Source organism: Podarcis bocagei, assembly GCF_964188305.1.
Source record: "Podarcis bocagei genome assembly, chromosome: 3".
NCBI classification, from domain to species: domain Eukaryota; kingdom Metazoa; phylum Chordata; class Lepidosauria; order Squamata; family Lacertidae; genus Podarcis; species Podarcis bocagei.
In genome coordinates this window covers 44,483,847-44,507,724 of record NC_138127.1, presented here as the reverse complement: position 1 = coordinate 44,507,724, position 23,878 = coordinate 44,483,847, and the positions used below count along the sequence as shown (strand labels likewise).

Genomic DNA, 23,878 nt, shown 5'->3' with positions numbered 1-23,878 from the left:
GCTCTAAGTCCTAAATGAAATATATAAAATCATGGCACACATTCAAGGAAAAGAGAGCTGACAAGTCAATGCCTAGAGTGCCTGTATAAATGGCATATTGTTTATAGTCTTGTGAAACCCATCTTTGTGTTTTAAAGTGCTTCCTTAGAGGCATGGTTGTGAAGGATTTTGCATTCCACCGTGAGCAATGCCTCTATGAGTTAGTTAAGCATATGTGCACTTACTTTGAGAATATGCTGATAGCATTTTGGTGAAAGTGCTGAAAATATGGGAATGTTACATTTATAACCTTCAACAAAACTGCACCCTTGAAACCAATGAAGCATGCATCCCAGAAAAAGCGGAATGGGGGAAAGGCAATCACACCAAACTGTGGGAAAGGGGCTGCATATCAGATCAAGCACAAAGATGTCATTTTGCTTTGTAATACTCAAGCATGACACATACTTTGATTGAATGTGTCAAGTTTCTGTAACTATAATGGCTGATAAAGAAGCGATCAAGCCAAGGGGAAACTGTTGATAACAAAATTCTCTCTTATGTGTACATGATACAGAAATTATTGTTTTAAACAGTCACTTAGGAAAGTATCAAAAGCAATGTTTCTTTCTTCGCAAGTGTCAGGGACTAGAGTAAGAAAAGTTCCAAAATGTTTTAATAATTTACTGAAGCAGATTTTGGACAAATAATAGCAGGGAAGTGGGTGGGAGATTTTCAGCAGGAGTGAAAGGATTAAAAATAAATAAATCCCTAACTTGTGCAGTTGTCATAATTTGGCCTGGGGGCACCATGGTTGCTCTGAGTTTTAAACAGAAGAGGGCTTCCCCAATCATGGGATGCAAAAATGAAGCTAGGGGGTGATTAAAAAAACACAAGAAGAAAGCACAACTGAATGGAAGGGACATTTCCCCCCAGTGCAATTCAAACTAAAACAAAAGGCGGATCTGCAATTCCACACAGATTTACTTGAGATTCACTTAACACGGTGAGGCTTGCTTCCAGTATGCACACATAGGATTGTTTTGTGGGATTGCCAGAAAGAGATGTTACTTGCTGTTTGTCTATCCACTCACTTTCCATGAATTGGTTTGAACATTTCAGACATTTCTCTGAAGTGGAGCTGGATCTGTTCAATGAGATACTCACTTCACAGGAGGTACCAGAATATCCTGGAGGACACTGGCAAACTTCCACAGCAGATGCATATTTTTGTCCACTTGAAAAGTGATCAGCTGCTTCCAGGCTGACATCACTCAACCTAGAGTGCAAAAATGAGAGAGTGAGAGAAAGATTACTATTTACCTGTGAAAGAAACATCAATCCTGTAATGTTTCCCAGACCAGATAGTGTGGTGGGGGAGTTGTTTGCTAAAAATGAGATGGGTCTTTCTATTCACCGCCTCTATCTCTTCTTGCTTGATATCATTCATGTTTAGACTGTGGCAAGCCCACATTAGAAAGCTGTCACAACAAGTGGATCAGCAGCTGGGGGACTGTGCTTAGCTTGCAAGTTATGTATTTTTACTTCCATCGCAGACACACACAGACGCAGGCTGCTTGTCAAAACCCAGAGCTGAGGAACTGTCACCATGAAATCCTCTTTTCCAACTTTAAAGCACTGAAATCCTTAATTGCATTCACCAAGCATACATGACTTCTTAACATCTGTATGACTTCTTAACATACTGCATAGATTTATTAATTTCATACATTTTTTAGAAAAGCTACCTTTTAGGGCCCAGCCCTCACAAAGTGACTCCCAGCTGAAAACACAAGATATACAATCAAAATCTGAATTTAACCATAAATGCCGTAAACTATCAATAGGAATAACAATGAAAAAGACAGTGAGGCCAGCTATATTACTGGCAGTATCAACACACATCAGAGCAGCAACACAATACTGTCCTTTAGGTATAAGTGGTTCCAAACATCTGTGTCTTTGTAGCCCATTTGAAGGTTGATAACGAAAAGAGGTGAGGCATACCTCAACAGGAACAGTGTTCTGCAAAGGTGGAGCTACTGCCGGGAAGCCCTAATCTTTCTCTCATGCCCATCAACCAATTATCAATAGCAGGCCTGCACAGAGCTTGTCTGAGGCCCGAAGTAGGAGTCTTGCTCATGAGATGTGCCATTGTGGCACCACCTAATCTGATGCTACATGTTAGTATGCAATGTCACAGGTCCAGATTTTACTATTGAAGCCTTGCAACACATATGGGAAGCCATGAGTATTTCTCCCATGGCTATTTCGGCCATTAAGTCCCTGGTTGGCTAGGAGGCATGGGGCATTCTTGCCATGACCCCTGCACAGTCCAGATCAATACTGTTCATTCATTGTTGTTTACATTACTTGGGAGACAGAACTACATTGCTAAGTTGAAAAAGTGCAAATTTCAAAGAATGACTGTTTTGGTTAATACGTTGCTTTGGGATGTGCAAACTAGGTTTACCTTTAAATGGGAACTGAATCGCATTTGTTCCCCCATCTCTATCTGTAATGTTCTACAGTAGTACCTCAGGTTACATACGCTTCAGGTTACATATGCTTCAGGTTACAGACTCCACAAACCCAGAAATAGTACCTCAGGTTAAGAACTTTGCTTCAGGATGAGAACAGAAATCGTGCTCCAGCGGCGCGGCAGCAGCAGGAGGCCCCATTAGCTAAAGTGGTGCTTTAGGTTAAAAACAGTTTCAGGTTAAGAACGGAGCTCCGGATCGAATTAAGTACTTAACCCGAGGTACCACTGTACCACTGTACCACTGCGGGAGGCAGTGGAAGACAGGAGTGCCTGGCGTGCTCTGTCCATGGGGTCACGAAGAGTCGGACACGACTAAACGACTAAACAACAACAACCACTGTACTTTGGAACTTTACAATGACTACCACTAGGGCTGCTTTGTGCTTTCCTGTGCTTTTTTTATGTGGTTATTAGGACTGCTCTGTGACAGTGGATAAGAATTTCCCGGGAGTGGGGTGCGGAATCAATCGTTTTCATCTTTCTGATTTTGTTTTTATGTTGAAATCTCATTGTGGAGCTGCACTGAAAGTAAGGGGAAACAAATCTAGCAGAGTACTAGTAAGATTCTTAAAGGCAAAGAGTAAATCAAAAGAATTTAAAGCCTATTATAAACACAACAAAATTTGCCAGTGGTCTTATTATCCCATTTGCCTATTGAACCACAGATCGTCTCTTCCAGTACTATGTGATATAATTTGGAACAATGAGAAACCGTTACACACAGAACATTTCACTCAGTATTATTCCACATTTGTATTCACTGAACAGTTCCAATTTTCATTAGGTTCTGCTATTTGGTAAATGGTATTTTAATGTGTTTAACAGTTTTTACTCATTGAAAAAAACAACCAGCAGTGCAATTTTTCCCCACTTCAATGTAGTAGTTTCTTTTCATCTGTGCCATGCTGAAAACATTAAAGTACATAATGTTGGCAGTAATGGGACACAGGATCTTGGAGACACTTGAGAAATTTGAGTTTCCAGACCAAATATTTAATATGACTGCTAGTGTGGCAGACACTGTTGACTTGCAAATGCAAACAAGATTAAAAGAGATGCAGCATTTGGAGCAGTAGCTGCAGAGTTTACGATCTGCTATTATATTAATTGTTGTAGCTTGAGATTAAAAGAAAAAAGAAATCACCGCCCCCATATAATGCTGCTGGGAAGCCTCTGGGTTGCACGGTTTGCATTTCACGCAACATTATTCCACAGTTGTATTCTCTGACTAGCTTTCATGATGTACTGAAATCTGAATATTGGCTACATGTGTACTGGCCTATTGCACTTCTTCGTTCCACATGGGGCTTAAGTCATCTTTTCATGAAAGCGCCAGGAGGTTTATTGTTCCAGTCACTACTGGACTGCTACCGAGCCAGGAAATATGCAGGTCACAGAAAAAGCACGGTGGCAATAAGAGTAGGGCACCTTCTTTTCTACCCTTGTAACAGCTCTAACAATATTGGTTTGCTTACTTAATACACCATCTTTGCAGATTTCCAGTATACTTTATGAAGGAGAAGTAGTTATCTGCCATAGTGATTGTAGCTAGGATGCTCCAAGGAGGAGATAGATGTGAACATCTGCTACAGCACTTCCATGTTGATAGTGCAACAAGAAATATGAAGGAATGCCAAGCCAATTGCCCATACTGAGTTGGGAACTCCTTTCTTTTTTTATATCCTGCCATCTGCTTTGGCATATTACTAGCCCCGTGCAGGCACTTGGAGTGGGTAGCGGTGAATACACAAAGGGCTGTGTGTATTCTGTGCTTGCAGTTTCCACACCAATGTCATGTATTAGAGTCCCTGTCTGTGCAGGGGTCTACATGCATACATCTGGATGTGCAGGCTCTGGAGCAACTTGAACACTGTCTGTGCCAGCTGGTGAGGAAAAGAGAGATGGGAGAGACCAGAAAATCTATCTGGACATTTATCTCCACCTGGCAGCCCTACTGACCTTGAGGCCCATGAGCTTCCTCAGGACTGGGAAGGGAAGAGAAACACCAGCTACCCCACTTTTATTTTGCTCTGTTCCTGCTGTGGATGGCAATTTCTTGCTGTGGGTGCTTGTGTGCAACAAGGGTGAGAGCCTGGGTGGTTTGCAGAGAGGGGTGAATGATCTTAAGTTACTCAAAAGCCACAGAGTGAGAGTTTACTGGCAAGGAATGTGGCCCTCTTTGTGTGAGACACAGAGAGGGAGGGAATGGACTGCCGTAAGTAAAAAATGACGTGGGAATTGTTGCTAAAACCACTGGTTGTTTAATCTGTATCAATCTGTTGGAATGTATTGTTTGTTTTTACCTGGGTATTTGTTTAATTGGATTAAATATTGAATTGGTTAAATATTAACTTTAGCAGTTTTGCTTGTTTACCTTATCATACAATTGTTAAGTTGTAATTGTTGTCTGTTGTTTTTCTCTGTTTATTCTTTTACTTTGTTTCCTGCTCTGCAACTAAAAACATTCAGTGAAGAATGGGCTATAAATATTGTAAAAAAAATTAATACATAGTGTCAGAGCTGCCCGAGGTCCCAGTTCACAAAGGACCAACGCCGGTTCGTTGTTATATACAAAAGTCTTTATTGAAGTTCAGTTTCGCTTTCACAGCCGCAGCGTGCAGCTCTACGTCTGAAACTCTAGACCGCTGAAGCTCCGTCTGAATCTCCTCCCCCCAGACACCAGTTTAAGACTCTAGCCTTGCTCCACCTCTTCCTTTGCTCTTTCCTCCTCTGGTTCCGCCTGTCAGCTGGGGTCTTGCCCTTCCTAGACTCTTCTGACGCTGAGTCCCCTGAGTCTTCCCCCTGCCTCCGGCGGGCTTTAGGACCTGGTTCCCAATCCGGGTTTTCTGCTGTCCCATGCGCCTGTACATTCGAACTTGGCGCGCGCGCCCAGCCGGCAACCTTCCTCCTGACCGTTACACTGCTCCTGTCACTGCTTCCCCCTTCGGGGAGGCTAGCTGGACCTGACCTCCCCTCCGTTCCCCCACTCTCCGATAGAGGCGTGGTCAGCCCTGACTCATCTTCTCTCCCTGCTGGAGGAGACGCTGGCCCTGACACATGGGACTCTTCCCCCCCCCCCACTACGCTCTGTTGGGAAGCTGGTCCTGATCTCCCGCTGCTGCTTTGGGAGTCCCCGCTGGCCCCTTGTTTCTGGTGCGTCCCCCCTGGGACCCCCCTTGCCCTGGCCATCGGCGCCTCCTTCTGGGAATCTTCTGATTCGCTGGAGAAGCTCATGGAATCTCTCGGGTCACTGCCATACTCCCCTACGCTGCCCTCAGATTCTTCCCCTTTGCTCTCCATTTCCTCTCTCCCCTGTGCCTCTGTTCCTGAGCCCCTGACACATAGGCTCCAATTGCATGGGCTACACTGAAAAAATGGAGGGTAAAGATCTGGTCTATGGAACCTACATGTGTCAGGATATATGCAAACAGAAGGTGCCTCAAGGCTGGAGGGAAAGTCAGCAGGCATGATCCTACTTTCCGCCATCTATTTATCTGTATCTGCTTCAAACATTCTGCACAGGGCTGCAATGATTCACAGTGTGTATGGTTCAATCTACAGGTGTAAAAAGAGAGATGTGGAGGACTTGCAGTGCACAGCTGAATAAAGGAAGGACACAAAATGGGAAAAGGGGGAAATGCTTCACTTCCAATCTGTACATACTGTATGTCATATTAGCCTGCCAAAATCCTGCAACTTTTTATACCACAAATTTCCCACTCTATTTTTGTCCTGCTGTCACTGTGCAAGAGTGCTCCTCCATATGGCAATGATAGTATAACATTGGGGAAGCTTTGTAGAAAAACTATGGTGTCTCCATGGTCCAGTATAAATCCATCACTAAAACACTATTATTGCATCAACGGTTCCTTTTTAGTAAACCATTTAGAGGTTCTTTTTACAATCAAGTGGTTCAGAAACTGTGAGTCCTGGATGACCTACTCCCTGCCTTGCAGGCATTTTCCCACCTCGCCTGGGAGAACAGGGCTCTTACTGACTCCAGCTGCAGAAGCTGAGGCAGCTGATCAAACACTTGGGATGGGGCATTGTTTAGGAGTTTTTGTTGCAGGAGGGATTATTGCTGCTATTGATTTTTATTTTTATTTTTAAAGATATTATATCTTTATTTTAGATTTTAGTATGATTTACGTGGCGATCGTTCAGTCTGGTTGTGTATTTTTTGATGTTTTATTTATTTATTGTTTATGACTGTTTTTGTTATGTTGTAATTATGTATTTTTTCATGTTGTGAGCTGCCTTGGGCATAGTTTGGTCTGTGGAAAGGTGGCGTACAAATGAAATTATCTATCTATGTAAATAGAAATAAACATTGTAAATTAAGCCCACAAAATAAGCCCAGGCTGGAGATGCTCCTCTAAAGCTGTGATGCTATTGCTGCATAGGGCAAGGAGGACATTCCACATAGTATTTTTCACCATATGTGCAACTATAACAAAGGGGAAGGTGTAAGATCAGTGAAACCACTCATTGCAACTCTTTGGGCAACGTCAGGTAGTATTCCAGGGATTCTTCAAGTCTTGCACTGCTTGGGTTTGTCAGTTTGGGATGATTTGCCTTGCATGAGGTTTCAAGCTGGCTGTATTTACAGGCTTATAGCTTACAGCTAGTTACGGAATAAGGTGAAGAGGTAGAGCAGGTCTGAAACTGCATTATTTCTGAGGAGGAATTTGAAAGATAAGGAAGAGTTCAAACAGCGTAAGTGTTTGAAAAGCAAGTTCCAGGTACAAAAGAAAAACGCGGAGCACGGGCTGAGCTGACAGAGATCAAAGACCTTGAGATGACTCAAGGTTGAAGAGATGCAGCAGTTAAAGACTCAGGTGGGGTGAACAAAGAAACAGAACAAACAACGGCTGTGTAAAGTCAAGGAGACGTGAAATGGTAAGGAAACTGTATTCAGTGTGAAAGATTGCCAGATCTTAGCTTTAGCATATTTAGGAAGTTAGGTTTAGCACATTTAGTACAGTGGGCTGCCCTAGCAATAGGGGTTTTTGACACAGGTGAGTGCATGACAACAGGATGGGCAAGTACAGTAGTGAAAGGAAGCATGATCCAAAAGTTTCATAGAATCATAGAACCAGAAAAGACCCCGAGGGTCATCTGGTCCCAGTAATTTAAGCATCTCATCTAAATCAGAGGGGGAAATAGGGAGGATTCAGAATAAACCAAAGTTTATTGGGGCTCTTAATAAAATAGAAATCTGTGTCCAAGCTCAATTGTTTTCCAGCTTAATTTAATGAAGATGCTGCTGGGGAAAACGATGATCAACCTGCTTAATAGAACTGCAGACAGAACCAAATGCTGTTTCAATGATTACCTGTAGATGGCATTCATCCCATAGCTGTATGTGGCTCTTATAAGGAGACTCTTTATATTTGCCAACACAGACATGAATTCCCTTTTGCTGACCGGATAGTCAGTGCCATGCAGCAGAAATAAGTCGTGCTTCAACAACACTTCTTCAGTGTGCTCTTCAAATGGGTTCAAGTGAATTCCCTCCTGCGACGTGCTGATTCTCAAGCCACTTCCCTAGTAATTATTATAAATGTTAAGGATGAAAACATTTTAAAGAAGTGACACACAATGCCACATATTTATAGAGAGCACAGCACTTTGGCATATGCTACAAGGCAATTTTCATACACGTGATGCACTCTCTGGAATTTGATATTTTCACTGGTGTGGAAATCTGGATAATGATGGAACAAGGTAATGCATGAAAAATTTTGATATGTTGGTAAGTGATGTCACAGCTTTGCATTTTCATGGGGGGAAATTCTAGAATTATGCTGCCCATTATCAACTATACAATAGAAATAAATGCAGCAATAAAATAGTGCAACCTGCCTACACAGTGCATATCCCAGTCAGCTTAATTATTCTATTTAGACTACGATCCTAAACAACTTATCCAGAAGCATTTTTCACTGAAAAAAATGGGCCCTTTTTTGTAATTATCTTTCTTCATAATTACATCGCTGCTCTGTGCTCCTTTGGGATGAACTTAATAATGAAATAAATTCATGGCAAGTCTTTGAGCATCATCCTACACACTGCTAATGGTACCTAAGGATGCCTAGCTCTGCACTAGATTACATCTCCTGTGATATTTATTACCATTAAGTTAAGCCAAAGGTGGGAAAGCAGTGGCCATAGCTGTTCTGAACAGTGTGTCAGTCTCTCTTAGGGTCTGCCCTCCCTGATTTGGTGGCAGTCCAAATGGGGTTGCAAAAATGCTGCTTCAAGAGGCAGCTGAATGGGGAGATGGGTAATATGTTGCCAGTATCAAAGGAGATTCGAATGCTCCCTGCACCTCCCCTTTCAGCTTAAAGCTTAAAGCTTCATGAAGGGTTATCTCACTTTGGGGGGCAATGGTTCCATCGGGAGCCACCAACTCAAGATGTAGAGAACCTTGAAGCTGCAGCTCCCAAAGGAATCATAGTACTGTATCGTAGCGTTGGAAGGGATCCCAAGGGTCTTCTAGTCCAGCCCCCTGCAATGCAGGAATCTAAGGAGCATCCTCTTATTTGCTGCTGCTGCTTAGCTGTTTCCCCAATCAGCTTGACCAGAAGGCAGAGGGGAAGGAGAAGAGATCTTGCAGGACAAGAGTTTCAAGCGCCCCTCCTGACAATCCCATTCTACTGCTCAGATGATCCAGAAACAGATGACTGGCACTATACAGTGGGCTATTTGTGTGTGTGTGTCACACTCAATGTGCGATTGTGTTTGCATGTTAAAGGTGTGTGGTTACATTAATATGGTGTGCAATGTGTATGTTATATTAAATCATATCCTCCCTCCAACAGAGCACATGATGCGGTGAGATCTGGAGACTGGCCTCTTGGTTTTGGGTGGGTCCTTTGGATAGCCACAACACCCGAGTGGTAGGTCCCTTGATGCTGGGTTTCAATATGGCCAATGGGGCGCAGTCTAAATGGATCGAGGGACCTATATATACCCATGCACGTGACCCAGAGCTTCCTCTTTTGGCTCGTGCATCGGAACACCCACCCACCTCTCCCTAATTTTAGGGCCTTTTGCGATTGACCTTGCTATACCGTTGTGTGTTGTCTGTCGTTGGGACAGGGGCATGGCAGGAATTTCCCCATTTGGGTTTCACCTGCCGCATAGCAATTCGTCACAACTTGTAAGGTTGTGGATAGGCACTGGTTCATGTGATAGGGATGGGAGAACGGTCTCACCATCCCTATGTGAAGGGTATTCATTAAAGGAATCCAGGGACTCAACTTGGTTTGGCCAACCCCCGAAAAGGGGTTGCGCCCGTGCCTGAGTCCAGGGGAGCATCTGGGGAGTGAATAGAGTCTGCTCACAGGCTTTTCACCTTCCTCAGGTGTTCACCCTTGACTGACCTATGATAGAGCTCTGGGTCAGTGCTACCTGCAAGGGTGTAGGGAGCTAGCTGAACCAGAGCCTATGCAACCACTCACTTTTCTGTAATCAATAAAGTTGTGGCCTAAATTCTGCCAAAAACCAAAACTAAAATTTGAGTCAAATGTGTCTTTATTTAGGAGAGAGGTTTCTGGGTCTGAACACGCAAACACATATTTGATTTGTGTGAATTGTGGGTGAGTGTGAACGGTGTTCCCACAGTTGGTTGGTCTCGCTCTCTCTCTCTCTTGGCCCTGGTCATTTTGGGGTATGTGGCTTTCAATTCCTTTCTCCAAAGAAATGCAGCCCTTGAGAGGGTGGGAGGGAAAGTTCCCTGCCTCTTTGGCTTTTAGTATTCATCACCCAAAATAAAAACTAAGGATATGCAGCTTCATTTACATATATCCATCCTGTTGCTCTTTGACTCATCCCCCTTTCTTCTCCTTCACTGCTTGTCTTCCCCACCAACAAAATTTAGATCGGAATGTAAGCATCTTAGGGAAGGGTCTTATTACTAGCTTCTTCCTTTAGCCGTAGGAGGTCTGCTGACTGTGTGCCACTAGCAACCCATCCTTTCAATGAGCGTTTCAAGAGACGGGGAAGCAATACTCTACCTCTATGATGACATCAGACTGCAGCATTGCTTCTGCAGCATCCTCTTCCCCTGTGAGGTCATATGAAACGGTAAATTTCAGATGTCCTCCAGCAGCTGTTATCTGCGGTAAAGAAGAATGATGCTGATTACATAGCAGAAAACATGCCTTTAACCATTTTGAACTACTCTTTTCCAATTACAGCGCTTTCAAGGGAAGGACTTCTTGTATGGAGAAAGGACATGTGGATGATAGAGAGCCCCAAGGAAAAATCATTACAAACTGTTCATTTCCTGTACATGACTCTCTCTCCTCCCACCTCCAGTACTCCAAATAAGCAATTCTGATAGAAGTGCTTTCAGACACTTCTAAAGGCTGGGAACCAAGCATATATGTTCTTTTTCTTTCTAAAGTGCTTGATATAAATAAAGTTGGTGGTTTTTTTAAAAAAAAATAAAATAACAGCCATAACGTTTTTGACTCGTTTTTCTTATTGAAAAACCCTAATGCGTAAGATATAATATTTGGACGATACTAAATTGCTGGAGGAATCAGGGATGCATGCATTTATCCTGTCCGCCTCCCACCCTCTCCAATTCCCAGGTTCAAGGCTCAAACAGAGGGACTCCATGTCCAATCAGCCTGGAGAACTAGGCTGCAAATACTGAATGTGTCTTGTGAAGTATAACCTAAAACAGAGGGGATCTGTCCTCAGGAAGTAAAAGCAAATCCAATTAGGAAGAATGCCACAATCTTGTTCTCCTACAGGCATATCTCTCTGAATGCTGCCTTTTCCTTCGCATTTGTTCACTGCCTCAAAACAATGTGAGGCAAATAACCTCAAGGCATATTTTGACCCCAGAATGAATTTTCTTTTTAGACTTTTTGTTAACGTTTTTAAAGATGCTGATCCCAGCATTCCAGAAAATAGCTGGCAAACTAGACTTTTCTTCTTCTTTTTTGAAACAGCATCAAAAGCAAATCACAAATGACAGTATTCAGAACAAATACAGAAGTTTGGAAGAATAAGGTAAGCCAGTCTATATATTCAGGTATAACAAAGAATCTCTCTCTCCTTTAGATCCCTCCTCCCCACATCTCTCATTCTCATCCATATTATTGAAGAGAATTATGTGGATATTCTTTGAGGCTGTTCATAGGGAATTATGTGCTGTCTTCCATCATCATTTGTTATACAGGAGTTTCCCCCCTCCTTGTGCAAGTGTGTCTGAATGCATGAAGCCAATGTGATGCTTTCTAAAGAAACATAAATGAGGTTTGTAGAGAGCAGGTACACTTTCTGTGGACCACATTCTGTATGTTACAGATGCTTGATAAATAGTAACAGAAATCATATTAATAAATTATATCAAGCTTTTAATTTATTTATTTTTTAAAAAAAATGTTTGGGTTACTTTAGGCACCCACAGTGAACTCAGCTAGATTGGTGGCTGGAAAAAGTGTTTTATATGAATTGTATATGCGATATAAGACTGAAACACCAGATGGCGCTGTGGAGTCCTGTCCTTCCCAACTGGATTTCCCTGTATGAGTTCACAACGTGTTTAACTGAACCACTTCTTTGATGTGTCTAGATCCAGCCTGAGATTACAGTTACCAGTATTTAAAGTTTCCCTCCAACACAGCAGAAAACAAAACAACAACAACAACACCACCAGTACGATTTCCTGAGCAGTAATTTCATTTCAATTGGGCTTCTGCAGAACATCCTGGTGGATTATGTCTCCCAACCATATATAGAAGGAATTATTTTTTGGGACACTCTTTAAAAATTTTACAAATACTAGTACTGAATATATAAGCCCCTATGCTCTTTGCTCCTGGCACTTTAGAAATAAAATTCAAATATCACAATGGATTATTGGCTCTAATTTTTGACTTTCTCAAAGAAAATGCAATAATTGAAAAAGGCAATAAGAAATTATTGTGTTAAAATTGATGCATTCTGCACACACATGCTTTCCATTAACTATAATAAAAATAACTGGTTCCCCACTTCATCTCTCTAGTCTTATGATTCTGATATTTCTTCAGTGATATACAGGGCCTGCTTCATCATGAAGCATGATTGCATAAGGTACCCAATTTGGGAGGGGAGAAGCATTTTCAACCCCTCACCCTCATTCACTGATCAAGTCCCACCCAATGTAAGTTTTTCACCACAAAATGAAGCGCCGACATGCTAGTGTCGCATACAACTGAGGCCTGTATGAAAGAAATAAAAATTCAAACATTGGTCCTTGTGCATATGTTGCCAGAGGCAACTACAGGCTAGTATGTTTTCAGTATGTGTGGGCTGCTTTTTTAGTCTCCAGGAGCAAACATTAAGAAAATAACAGGGTCCATGCCTACCCCCCCCCCCTTTGTGCCAAGTGTAAGGGAGGAACAAGAGAAAAAGCAGAATTATCTATGGAAATAAAGGAACTGATTTTGCACATCACTAGATTTGGTTTAAGAATCCAGACTTAGTGATGGTTCTGGGAGATGCTACGACAATAAATCTAAATAAGAAGGCAAGATTGAATCCCATCAGTTATGGGCATCACAATCTATTTTTCCAAACTAGTACCTTCTAATTCTGTTTTCTTTCCAACCTACCTTACAATGTACAGTTTCATCTTGACAATCCCACATATTCTCCCTAACCATGGACAGGCCACAAAATAAGGGATGTCAACATTTGTCTGCCCTCCACAATTCATTCCATTTCTTTGATACTGTTGGACCATACTGAGACAAAATGATTGAAAGATGGCCTTGGAGTTGTGAATTGTCCTATTAAACTCCTCCCCACCCCCCGGCTTTATAAGTATTCATTGCAATATCTCTTTAATGACTCATCACTAGAAGTTTCAGGCAACCTTTTTTAAAAAAACGAATAATCAAGGAACTATGTATATTAAAAATGTGTCCAATGCCACATATCTCAGTGTACAATAGGCAGGACAAACCCCCCACCCCAAATGGCAATCTTAGTGTTCAACAGCCTGCCAGTCTAATGCAAGACTGACTGGCACCTGTGACAAAGTACTGAATGGAGAACAAGCCACCTTAACAGATGGGCAGTAAGTATGCTTGTGCCTCCTGTGGGTTACAGGATGCACAGACGGAGTGTCTGAACATCTGTTTGCTTTAATTTACATGCTTATGTTTTAAGGAAATGTAATCCAGGGTTGGATTACAGTTTTTTGAAATAACAAATGCTAGCTGGGAAGTCATAAGGAGAATTTCATATTTAGGGGAAAGGGCAAAAAGAGAGACGTTGAAATGAATTCTAATGATGCTCTTACCCTGGATATAAAGTATGTAGGTCTTATCATTTTAATATAAATTCTCAGTTACTATTATATATTTTAGTTCTGCTGAAGTTCTGTTTGTTAAGAAAGGAATGAGTTTAAAAAGAACTCGCTATCTTTGATAAGACCTTCGTCCAGAGTTTGCATTGGTATAACAGATAAAAGGAAAGTGGCATTTCCCTTTGCTCTGTTTGAATAAGTATATAGAACAAAGGCATTTTTAAAATAAAAAAAGTTTTGCTCTCTGTAAATATTTTCCATGTGGATGTGATATTCATTTTGTTGCACAGCAAATCCCATAACTATTCCTCAGTGTCAGCTTTAGACATTTTTACACCTAAAGCAAATAGTGAAAACCCCCTCTTCCCCTGCAATGAACTGCAACATATCAAGCTGGGATAGTCATTTCCATTGGGTAGCTTTGAAAATTCCCCCAAAATAAGTCTTCTGAAGCCAACATATGACTATAGTCTTACAAAGGATGGTTACTTAAGCTAGTAACCATGTACAGGCATGCACACAAATTTTCTTTAAGAAAAAGCTGGTGCCACCTGTTCCTCTTTTTAGAGAGTTACCCTTTATATTTCAGGGAAAAAATTCAATCTACATTCAGGTGAAATTGCTGTTTCATAGATAAGGTAGCAAAACAATCCCAACAAAGCTAAAATAAATGTACCCCAAAAGGGAAGAGTAGCAAAACTACCAAATGTCTTTATTTTCCCATAGACACATCATGTGCCTATAGCGTCACATAGGAATGCCATTTCTAGACATTAATTCCCCATTTTCCGATATAATATGTAATGGTCTCTGAAACTTGTTCTATAATTCTCCCAGGTGGCAATTATTTAAACACCATATATACACACACTGTATATTATGGGGGCAATGGGAAGGCCTGAATTAGCCCTTGGAAATCACCCAGTCTGGCAAAAAATAATGCTGACAGCTGTGACAGTGTTGCAGAATATGCCAGGTTTTCCCCATTGAAGGGTTATTAAAAATCTACTAAGTGCTTCATCAGAATTATAAATATTATCCAAACCTCTAGCTCATCCTGAAAGTAGAAAAATTGAAAAAGACAAGCTCACCAGCTGCTGAGTAGATTTTTTCCCCCCAGTAGCAATTGCTTTGCTGTTACTAAACTATATAATTCAATAATTAGAAGTCAGTGAAATAGATCAGGGAGGTATATGTTTGCGGGGAAACACTAACTTTCTTTTTCATCTTATAATTGATAAGGGAAAACATTAAGGTGAATGTTGAACCTATTTTATTGTCCACAAAGATAGGATTTAATTGGTTCTTGCTACTGTCTCCTCAGCAGAAATCCAAATGGGCACAGCAAGTAGCCTTAGCATTGACCATTTAGCACTGTTGACTGTCTTAAAATGGAAGCGGCTTCATAAGCGGACTGAATAAATGCTCACAGATTACTCATACTTGAGTAATTATTTTTTAAAACCATCAGAAGGACAAACAGAAGGCTCAGACCTTTGCGGAAGCCTTGCCATCTGCCTTGAAAAGAATCCCTGATCCCTAATGCTCTATGCCTGTGTGTGTGTGTAGAGAGAGTGAGTGAGTGGGGAAAATACCCTGCCAGTCATTTGGTGGTGATCAAAGTACTCTAAGCATGCCTGGAGCAACTTCACTTTTATAAAATACCATTCAAATATTCTGGGGGGTCAGCCCTAGAAAAGAAAGCAGATTCTGGTGCTGAACATGAGTGCCAGAACAAATTGAGTCCAGGATCAACCATCCTCTGCATATGGATGCTACTTATTAACAAAAGTTTGAAATGTGCCAAGGATAAAACAGAGGGTGCAGTGTTAACACTGATTATCATCACGAAAATATTTGTAAACGCTGAAGGTATGTCACAGTCTTTTCTGCAGGCAGTGCAGGTGGGCTGACAAACCAGTAGCCGAAACAACAGCTTGTTTCTCGTTTTCTTGAACAGTTAGAATAAACTGCCATTCCGCCAGTTTGGATTTAACAGGAAGGTGCACCTTATTTAAAACCAATAGAGGAAGCTTTCAAGCATCTCCTTTCATGTGCAAAAGAGGAGCGAGCAGGCAGTGGTGGAGCTTCATGCTCCGGCACCGGGGGGGGGGGCAGAGAGCAGGTGGGGGCGGGGCGCATGTCCTGGGTCCATGGCACGGCACCTGCAGGGGTGTGTCGCCCAGTATGTGGGGGGCAGCCACGATGGCACCCTGCCAGGATCGTGCTGCTGGGGGCCGTGCCCTCCCCCCACACTCCTCTTCCTCCACCAGTGCGAGCAGGGGCTGTTATGTGAGTGCAAAGTTTGCCATGCATTAGGCCTTTGTGCATACTCCCCAAGCCACAGAGACTAATGTTCTTTATTCCAGGTTGTTAGACTGACAGCCTGCAACTGCAGACCTGCAAGTTTTCCCCATCTCTCTCACACACCTAGCAGTAATAGCGCACCAAGGAAGGTGACAAAAGAAGTCACCGTTGTCTTTGCAATAAGTCTTATAAATTGACCTCAACTTTTTCCCTTGCCATTGGCTTCAACCCCAAGGTCCACACTTGTTAGATCAATACGAAGTTGTAACTTTCCAAGGGTCTTGCAGGAGAAGGGAAATGTTTAGTAGCAATCCTCAGGCAGTGAGCCAAGAAACTGAGTTTAAAACACTCCTAAGAGTTGGTATTTGAGGGATGAAATACTATGTATATTTTCAAAGACTTCAGGAAACGAGTGTCTGTATTTCATCCACCCCACACTAGGAGAGGAGCCATAACTCAGTGCTACAACACATACTTTGAATACAAAAGTTACAGCGTCTCCAGTTAAAAACTTGGGAAAGATCTTTGGAGAGCTGCCATTGGTCAGAGTAGAGGCTTTGCAGACCAATGGTCTAACTCAGTATGAGACAGTTTTATATTCTGTAGCCTCCAGTAAGCATGAAATATTTCTGGTGCAAGTGACCTGGAAATTAGCTGACCATTAGCTTTAGTCATTAGCTTCTGTGTACAAGCTGAATTACTATTCAATAGTCATATTGTACCTACGTTAAATCCTAGCATACAGTGTCACTTAGAAACTATTATCTTCATTTTCATTTCCCAAAGCGTTAAAAGATGTACCACTGCTGTTTAACCAGAGAAAGCATGGGTCGCTAATGGTGAGAAAAGTGGCTTCTTGCTGCATACCCCACAGTTTGTAAGTAGGCTGAATTATTTGGAATGAAAGAGAATACATGAATGCAAACTAATAACAATAATTATTTTTGCAGGTAGCAAGGGGCTGATAGAACAGCAAAACCCATTTCATAAATTGACCTGACATAGAATATCCATTACTCTCTGTCGAAGTTACCTATTTTAAGGTTAAATGCATTTGAAAAAGAAAGCAGGAGAGAGGGAGGAAGGGAAGCAAAGAACATTAAACATGAAGCAGAAACACAGCAGGTTTGGTTCGTGGGACTTTTTGACGTCCCAGTTATTTGTGCGTAAAAAACAGATTATGTTTAAAGTAATGATACTGTAATATATGGTTATATTTCATCATCTCAAGCAAATTTCTTAACTGCCATCTATCAAAAGAGTAAGAAATAAAAGGAAAAGCATTAAAGGAGAAAATATATAAAACTTTATGAAAGTGACAGTTATCGTCCTTTCTGCAAAGAACTAATCATATTGATACTTCAATAACTTAAAGATGCTTCTTAATACCTTCCAGATCATCATGAACTTTCTCACTGAAGATCTGTAGCAGTGTCATTCGCATTTTAAAAAAGAAGCAAAACAAAATTGAGTTTTGTCTATAGCTAACGTTATGGCCATGCTGGTTAAAGTAGGGTTGAGGTGGGGCTCTCAATTCTATGGTAATTAAAATGGGATCTAAGGGACACATATAGGATTTGTTGTCAAAGATCTAACTAAAAGCTTTGTATTCTTATTCCTTCATTTAGCTGTGGGAATTTTAAACTAATTTGCAGATGACCCTTTCTATCACTCACAAATGCAAAAACAGAATGTGATGGAACTAGCTTCAAAGCACTTTAGGACCTGCCATAATGCTTTTAGATTTGTTTTGAAAGGGCACTGGTAGGGGGTGGGGAGGAATTTTTTCGTGTATTTCTGTATTTTTTATAATTGTATAGTTGAAGATTACTTAATGGTTTCATTTAGGTCACATAAGTGCTAAAAACCACATGGCGAACATCACATTAAAAAAAAACCCCAGACGTGCTGGCCTACAGATGTGCACTGTTGACACACCAGCAGTCCCCAGCTTGGGTAGCTGTGCAGGTGGCACATAGATATATACGCATGGGCTGCTGCATGTAGCAAACACCTATTAAATGTAATACTGACTACACTCAACTGAACCACAGACAAGTACTTTTTGGTGGGGCAGCATCAATCATGCGAGTGCATGATAGCGGCTAAATTGGGGCCCCAAGAGCATTATACATTTAAAGCAGAATCATTCCACTTTAAACAAAGAACCCTCCAAAGAACACTGGGAACTATTGTTTAAGAGTGCAAAGGTTTGTTGGGAGATCCCTATCCCCCTCACAGAGCCACAATTTCCAGAGTTCCCTGGGAAGAAGGAGTGACTTAATTGAGAATTGTAGCTCTTTGAGGGGAATGTGGTCTCCTAACAACCCTCAACACTCTTGACAACCTAAAACATGGAGAACTTCTCCATGTTCCTTTGAATTACCCAAACACAAACAAGCACTCATGAGCAGCAAAGACTGGGCTTTTAAATTATAAATCACAAATAAAAATACACTGAGGGGGATGTGATTAGCGTACTTTGTATTATGTCCAAACATTTTATTTTATTTTAATTTGTTCTTGTCAAACATCAATGCTCTCCTCTCAAAGTGTGAGTGTGTATGTTGCACAAATGTATTCGAGTCAGACTTCGATGTCCTAATAAAAAAAATTCTTGCTATAAATTCAAATGTTTTGCTTTAGTCTCCTAACTCTTCAATATTTAGTAGCACCCTGTGGTACCTTATATTTAATGTAAATGGAATAGCTTGAAGCAATTATAAACTTTAGAGCTAAAATAGGATATGTTGCTACAAGAGCTATATATTTCTGTAGAAGTGATTCTATGAAAGCTATAGCACAACATATAAACACAGACTGCTGTTGTGGGGCAGTGACTTGCAGCGCTAGCAGAGAGGCACATGAATACCCTGCTCCTTTATATTGAAACCTGCCCAGTCGCTCCCTTTGGCACTGTAATCCTTTCAGCTGTCACACAGCACAGACTAGCAGTAAAGGGTCAGTGGTGCCCCCTGGACAGTACTTTGGGCAGAGGCCCAGGGCCCCAGTCAGCAGAAGGCCTCATTTTCACATAAGAGACGGTTGGGTCCAAATGGGCCCACATTTTGAAGTTCTGAGTAGCCTTACACTTACATTGAAATCTAAAATAAGAGAGCACATATCCTTGGGGGGGGGGGGGAATAGGCTCATCCCACTGGTTAACACAAGGCTTGCTATCCTTGGTCTGATGGCTTAATCAATGTACATTCACGGAGGAAGCGTTTGAGGAGCCACTTTGGCTTTTGTGTCCATAGAAACACCCATTATAACAACGCCTAGAATGCAAGCAAGACGGAACTTGGTTACAGGGCAAAATACACATATGTTAAATAAATAAATGAGATGAATGGACTTATTTCTTCAGTAGGGCCAATTTCAAATAAATATATTTTTATAAGTACAGTGGTACCTCGGGTTACAGATGCTTCAGGTTACAGACTCCGCTAGCCCAGAAGTAGTACCTCAGGTTAAGAACTTTAGCTCAGGATGAGAACAGAAATCACACGGTGGTGGCGTGGGGGCAGCGGGAGGCCCCATTAGCTAAAGTGGTACCTCAGGTTAAGAACGTACCTCTGGAACGAATTAAGTTCTTAACCCGAGGTACCACTGTATACGTAAAATGCTATATAATGGCTACTTACAACATTACAACACTGAACACATAAAGAAATCAGGAGTTAACCAAGTTGCACAGTGAAGTGTTATAGCATTCATAACCGAGATGTTAGTTTATGTCCAATGCCTTGTTATTTTCTAAGTGCTTCAGGGATCTTTCCTGCTTTTAAAATATTTGAAGATACATATTTTTGATGAATACACAGTGCATTAGCTGCTGGGGCTGTACAGCATGTGAGCACTCTGGTCTAACATTTCAATTCTAAACATTTATATAACTGTCAATAAGGCATGCATATATTCACTATGTGATTTCGATGGCAAAATGTTTGTCACCATTTAACATTAAGGGTTCAAAACATGAACATAATTTCCATAGAGTGCTGTTAAATTATCAATTTTACTGGGACTACAATGTCATTCTCATTTGATTACCTCCCTCATCCCACAATAAACTATAGGAGCCATTTATGAACACAGCATTGTTGACCCTTTCCTAAGAAAACTGACTTCTTGCTCCCCTAAGTCAGGCTCCAAGGCATTTGCAAAAATTAGCTCAAAGTTCAAAGCAGGGCATGAAAACAGAGACAATCTGTCGTGGCGTATAAGGCACTGCTCTTCTCACACTCTTGTGGGTGGTACGCATATTTATGCAGCTTTAGATAATTTTAATTTGCGTCAAATTGTTTTCTTTGAAAATGATCTAGACAAACTCTTTTTCCTTTTTATATAAAAAAGAAGTGTTCTTTTATGTGTCTGCATGCCTCAGAAACACGTCACTTCATTGCTTTGGGATAGCTTTCTATTTAAGTAGAATGTGGATAGCATTAAATTTTATTGCTGGCCAAAATGGTGAATTTAACCTGTATACATATATACAAGTTGCAGAATCACAGGATTTTAATACTGAAAGACATCTTAAGACAAAATGATGATGATGATGATGATGATGATGATGCATTTTGGTCCGATAGTAAAAACGTTGTTCACAACATTACACTGCCAAGCTAAGGCTGAAATCCTATTTCTGGGAAGTAAACAAAACTTACTTCTGAGCAGACATGTGCAGTAAGTACTACAATGTTAATCACAGCCAAAATCCCTATTCTAGAGACCCATGTGCTCTTCCAATCAACGCTCTGTCACAAGAGACTAGGGCCCTGCGGGACTTGACATCTTTCTGCAGGGCCTGTAAGACAGAGCTGCTCCACCAGGCCTTTGGTCAGGGCGCAGCCTGACCCCCTCCTCTGGCAATCTGCACAGAATTTTGCTTAATGGTTGCCATCAACTTGATTTTAATTAAGTTTTATAATGAAATGTTTTTAGAACGTTGGATTATTTTGATTGTTGTTAGCTGCCCTGAGCCCAGCCTTGGCTGGGGAGGGCGGGATATAAATAAAAATTATTATTATTATTATTATTATTATTATTATTATTATTATTATTATTATATACAGTGTTCTTACATGAGAAAGGTTCTCCATTTATTTCAGCTAAGTGGTGTGCAGTATTCAAGACTGAAGTGAATTGGAAAGCTGTAGTTGGTAGGGAAACTCTGTATCACCATCAAAGAATCAATGCAAACCCTTCAACCACTAAGGATTGCTAGATTAGTGTGAATATCCCAGTTCTTGGGTCAACAACAATATTTACTGTAAGTCTGAAAGTCAATATAAAATGGCTAATTAGCAAAGGAACAGCACTTTAAGTACTGTATGTTATTGTGTTTGTGATCTACTGGCATTAGCAAAGGGATTAAGCTGTGAATATATCTGGCTACAAATCATCCTCTGTGCCAGAGGTCACCAACCCTGTGCTCACAGCTGCCATGATGCCCACCAAGGCTCTTATTGGCATTTCTGTGGCATCTGCCAATCTAGTTGCCTCTTCTTGCTTTGCCCCAGGAAGGGGTTTCATTGATTTATCATGTGGGGGGCAGGCAGGGAGGTGGAAGAAAAAGTGATGGAGGTTACTTCATTGGTCTGACCATGTGCCTCCAGCCACATGGAGAAGAAGTGGGCAGAGGAGGGCTTTTTATTTTTTTACAAGGGGAGTGGGGAAAAAGAACAGCAAGGATAATCCCTTTTGCAGGATCATTTGCCCGCCACCCACAGGGAACTGACAGCAGGCAACTGCTCAGCCCTACAGAGGGCCTTTATTTTGCTTGATGTTTGGTGGAGTGATGGGGATGGCCTCATTCACTAGTGGAATGTGTATGAGCAGCAAGGTATGGATGTGGAGAGTGGTTCTTGGACACATTCTCTACAATATGTTCGTGGGCATCTTGTGTGACAATGAAGAGGAAATCACGGGTACTTCAGAAAAATGGATAAAGAGCTAAGAAAGATCTGGACAAAAGTGGTTAACAAGACCAGAAAAGTCATATTCTGAAAGCATGATCAAGATGTACATAGTCAGTCAATTAGGTATGCAGTCTAGGAGTGTTATTGTACTCTTCAGCCTCAGCGGCATGAGGGACCTTCTACCTCCCAATGTTGATGCATTGACTGCAACCTTCCCCTGGACCAAGATAGGCTGGCCATGTGTACCCATGCATGCCTAACCTCAAGGTTGGACTACTGCAAAATTATTTTGAGTGTTTTTGAAGTTGAACTGCCTTTGAAACTGCACCAATACAGAACACTGCAGTAGGATTTGGACCTGGGATTTGGCAAATACATATCATGCCTGCATTGAAACAACTCCAGTGGCTCCCGGGGAGTTTCTGAATTCAATTCAAAGCACTTTGAAGTCCTACATTGACTTAGAACACAGATATTTGTTGGACTGGCTTTCCCTGCAGTCATCTGCCCATTTGCTGTGATCATAGTCTGAAGCCTGTCTCTGGGTTTTAAGTGCAGCAGGTGGCAACCAGATGCAAAGACTTTTCTGAGGGGCTTCTTCGCTTCCAAAGTGCCCTCCTGAAGGAGGCCTACCTAGAAACCTCATTGCTATCACTGGAATGTAAGTGATATGAATCAGTAACCGTGCTGATCACCTAATGCTGTTTTTCCTTCCTTTCAATTACTACATATTAAAGGCAATTTATTAAACAAAACCTCATGCTTTCACAAAGAAATTGGCTGGTTCCTTCAGCTCTAGCATCTCCAAGCTGCAGGGGCTAGAAATGCTGAAACAGTATGCCTAATGCTCCCAAATTAAAATTTTCTGGATGTTCGTCTGTATTCCCTACTGTACATTTATTGTAAACAAGGCTTGAGCAACTCATGTTGCACTGAGCTGAACACACCAGCCATGTTCTTTGGCCTGCTGGATGCTTATCAGTTGCTTGTCTTTTGCTGTGCAAGATGCATGGCACTGTGGGTTAAACCACAGAGCCTAGGACTTGCTGATCAGAAGGTCGGCGGTTTGAATCCCCGCGACGGGGTGAGCTCCCGTTGCTCGGTCCCTGCTCCTGCCAACCTAGCAGTTCGAAAGTATGTCAAAGTGCAAGTAGATAAATAGGTACCGCTCCGGCGGGAAGGTAAACGGTGTTTCCATGTGCTGCTCTGGTTCGCCAGAAGCGGCTTAGTCATGCTGGCCACATGACCCGGAAGCTGTACGCCGGCTCCCTCGGCCAATAAAGCAAGATGAGCGCCGCAACCCCAGAGTCAGTCACAACTGGGCCTAATGGTCAGGGGTCCCTTTACCTTTACCTTTAGGCTTTTGCCCAAAGAAGGTAGTAGCTTTAATTAAGAGGTGATGGAGGAGGATATATTTTCCAGCAAGGAGAAAGGTCTTGCTGACAATGAATTAACAACTCTGATGCTACACACACTCACAAAACAGGAGATTCTCTTATACAGAATTATGAAAACACACAATGTCAGGTAGCATTTGATACGGCTGAATGAGTTTCATTCCTGAATGAGTATCTACAAACTTGTCACTTACTTTTTAAGTGAAATGGTGAACAACCTTTTGAGGATCACAGTTTGGTTCATGGGTATCAGCATCTTTTTCAGAATGTTTTAAAGAAGGACAAGTAAATTGTCAGAAGCTACTTACTCCACTGTAGTTAAAGAGGCTACTTTGAAGTAGATAGTGTGTGGATTGCAATGGATGTGTTATAATGCCAGAATCCATAGTCATATATCTACATGGCATAGAAGTCT

The 23,878-nt window shown here is 41.6% G+C and overlaps 1 protein-coding gene across 7 annotated transcripts in view; it reads right to left on the bottom strand.

The window, feature by feature from the left end:
• LAMA2 (laminin subunit alpha 2) overlaps nucleotides 1–23,878 on the bottom strand; it is a 372,288-nt gene that overhangs the window by 170,272 nt on the left and 178,138 nt on the right. For all 7 annotated transcript variants that reach the window (XM_081187598.1, XM_081187601.1, XM_081187602.1 and 4 more), the window contains exons 13-15: nucleotides 10,543–10,644; nucleotides 7,857–8,068; nucleotides 1,147–1,258 (exon numbers count right to left, since the gene is read on the bottom strand). In XM_081187598.1, the coding sequence (XP_081043724.1) occupies nucleotides 1,147–1,258; nucleotides 7,857–8,068; nucleotides 10,543–10,644 (426 nt within the window). The remainder of the gene's footprint in view (nucleotides 1–1,146; nucleotides 1,259–7,856; nucleotides 8,069–10,542; nucleotides 10,645–23,878) is intronic.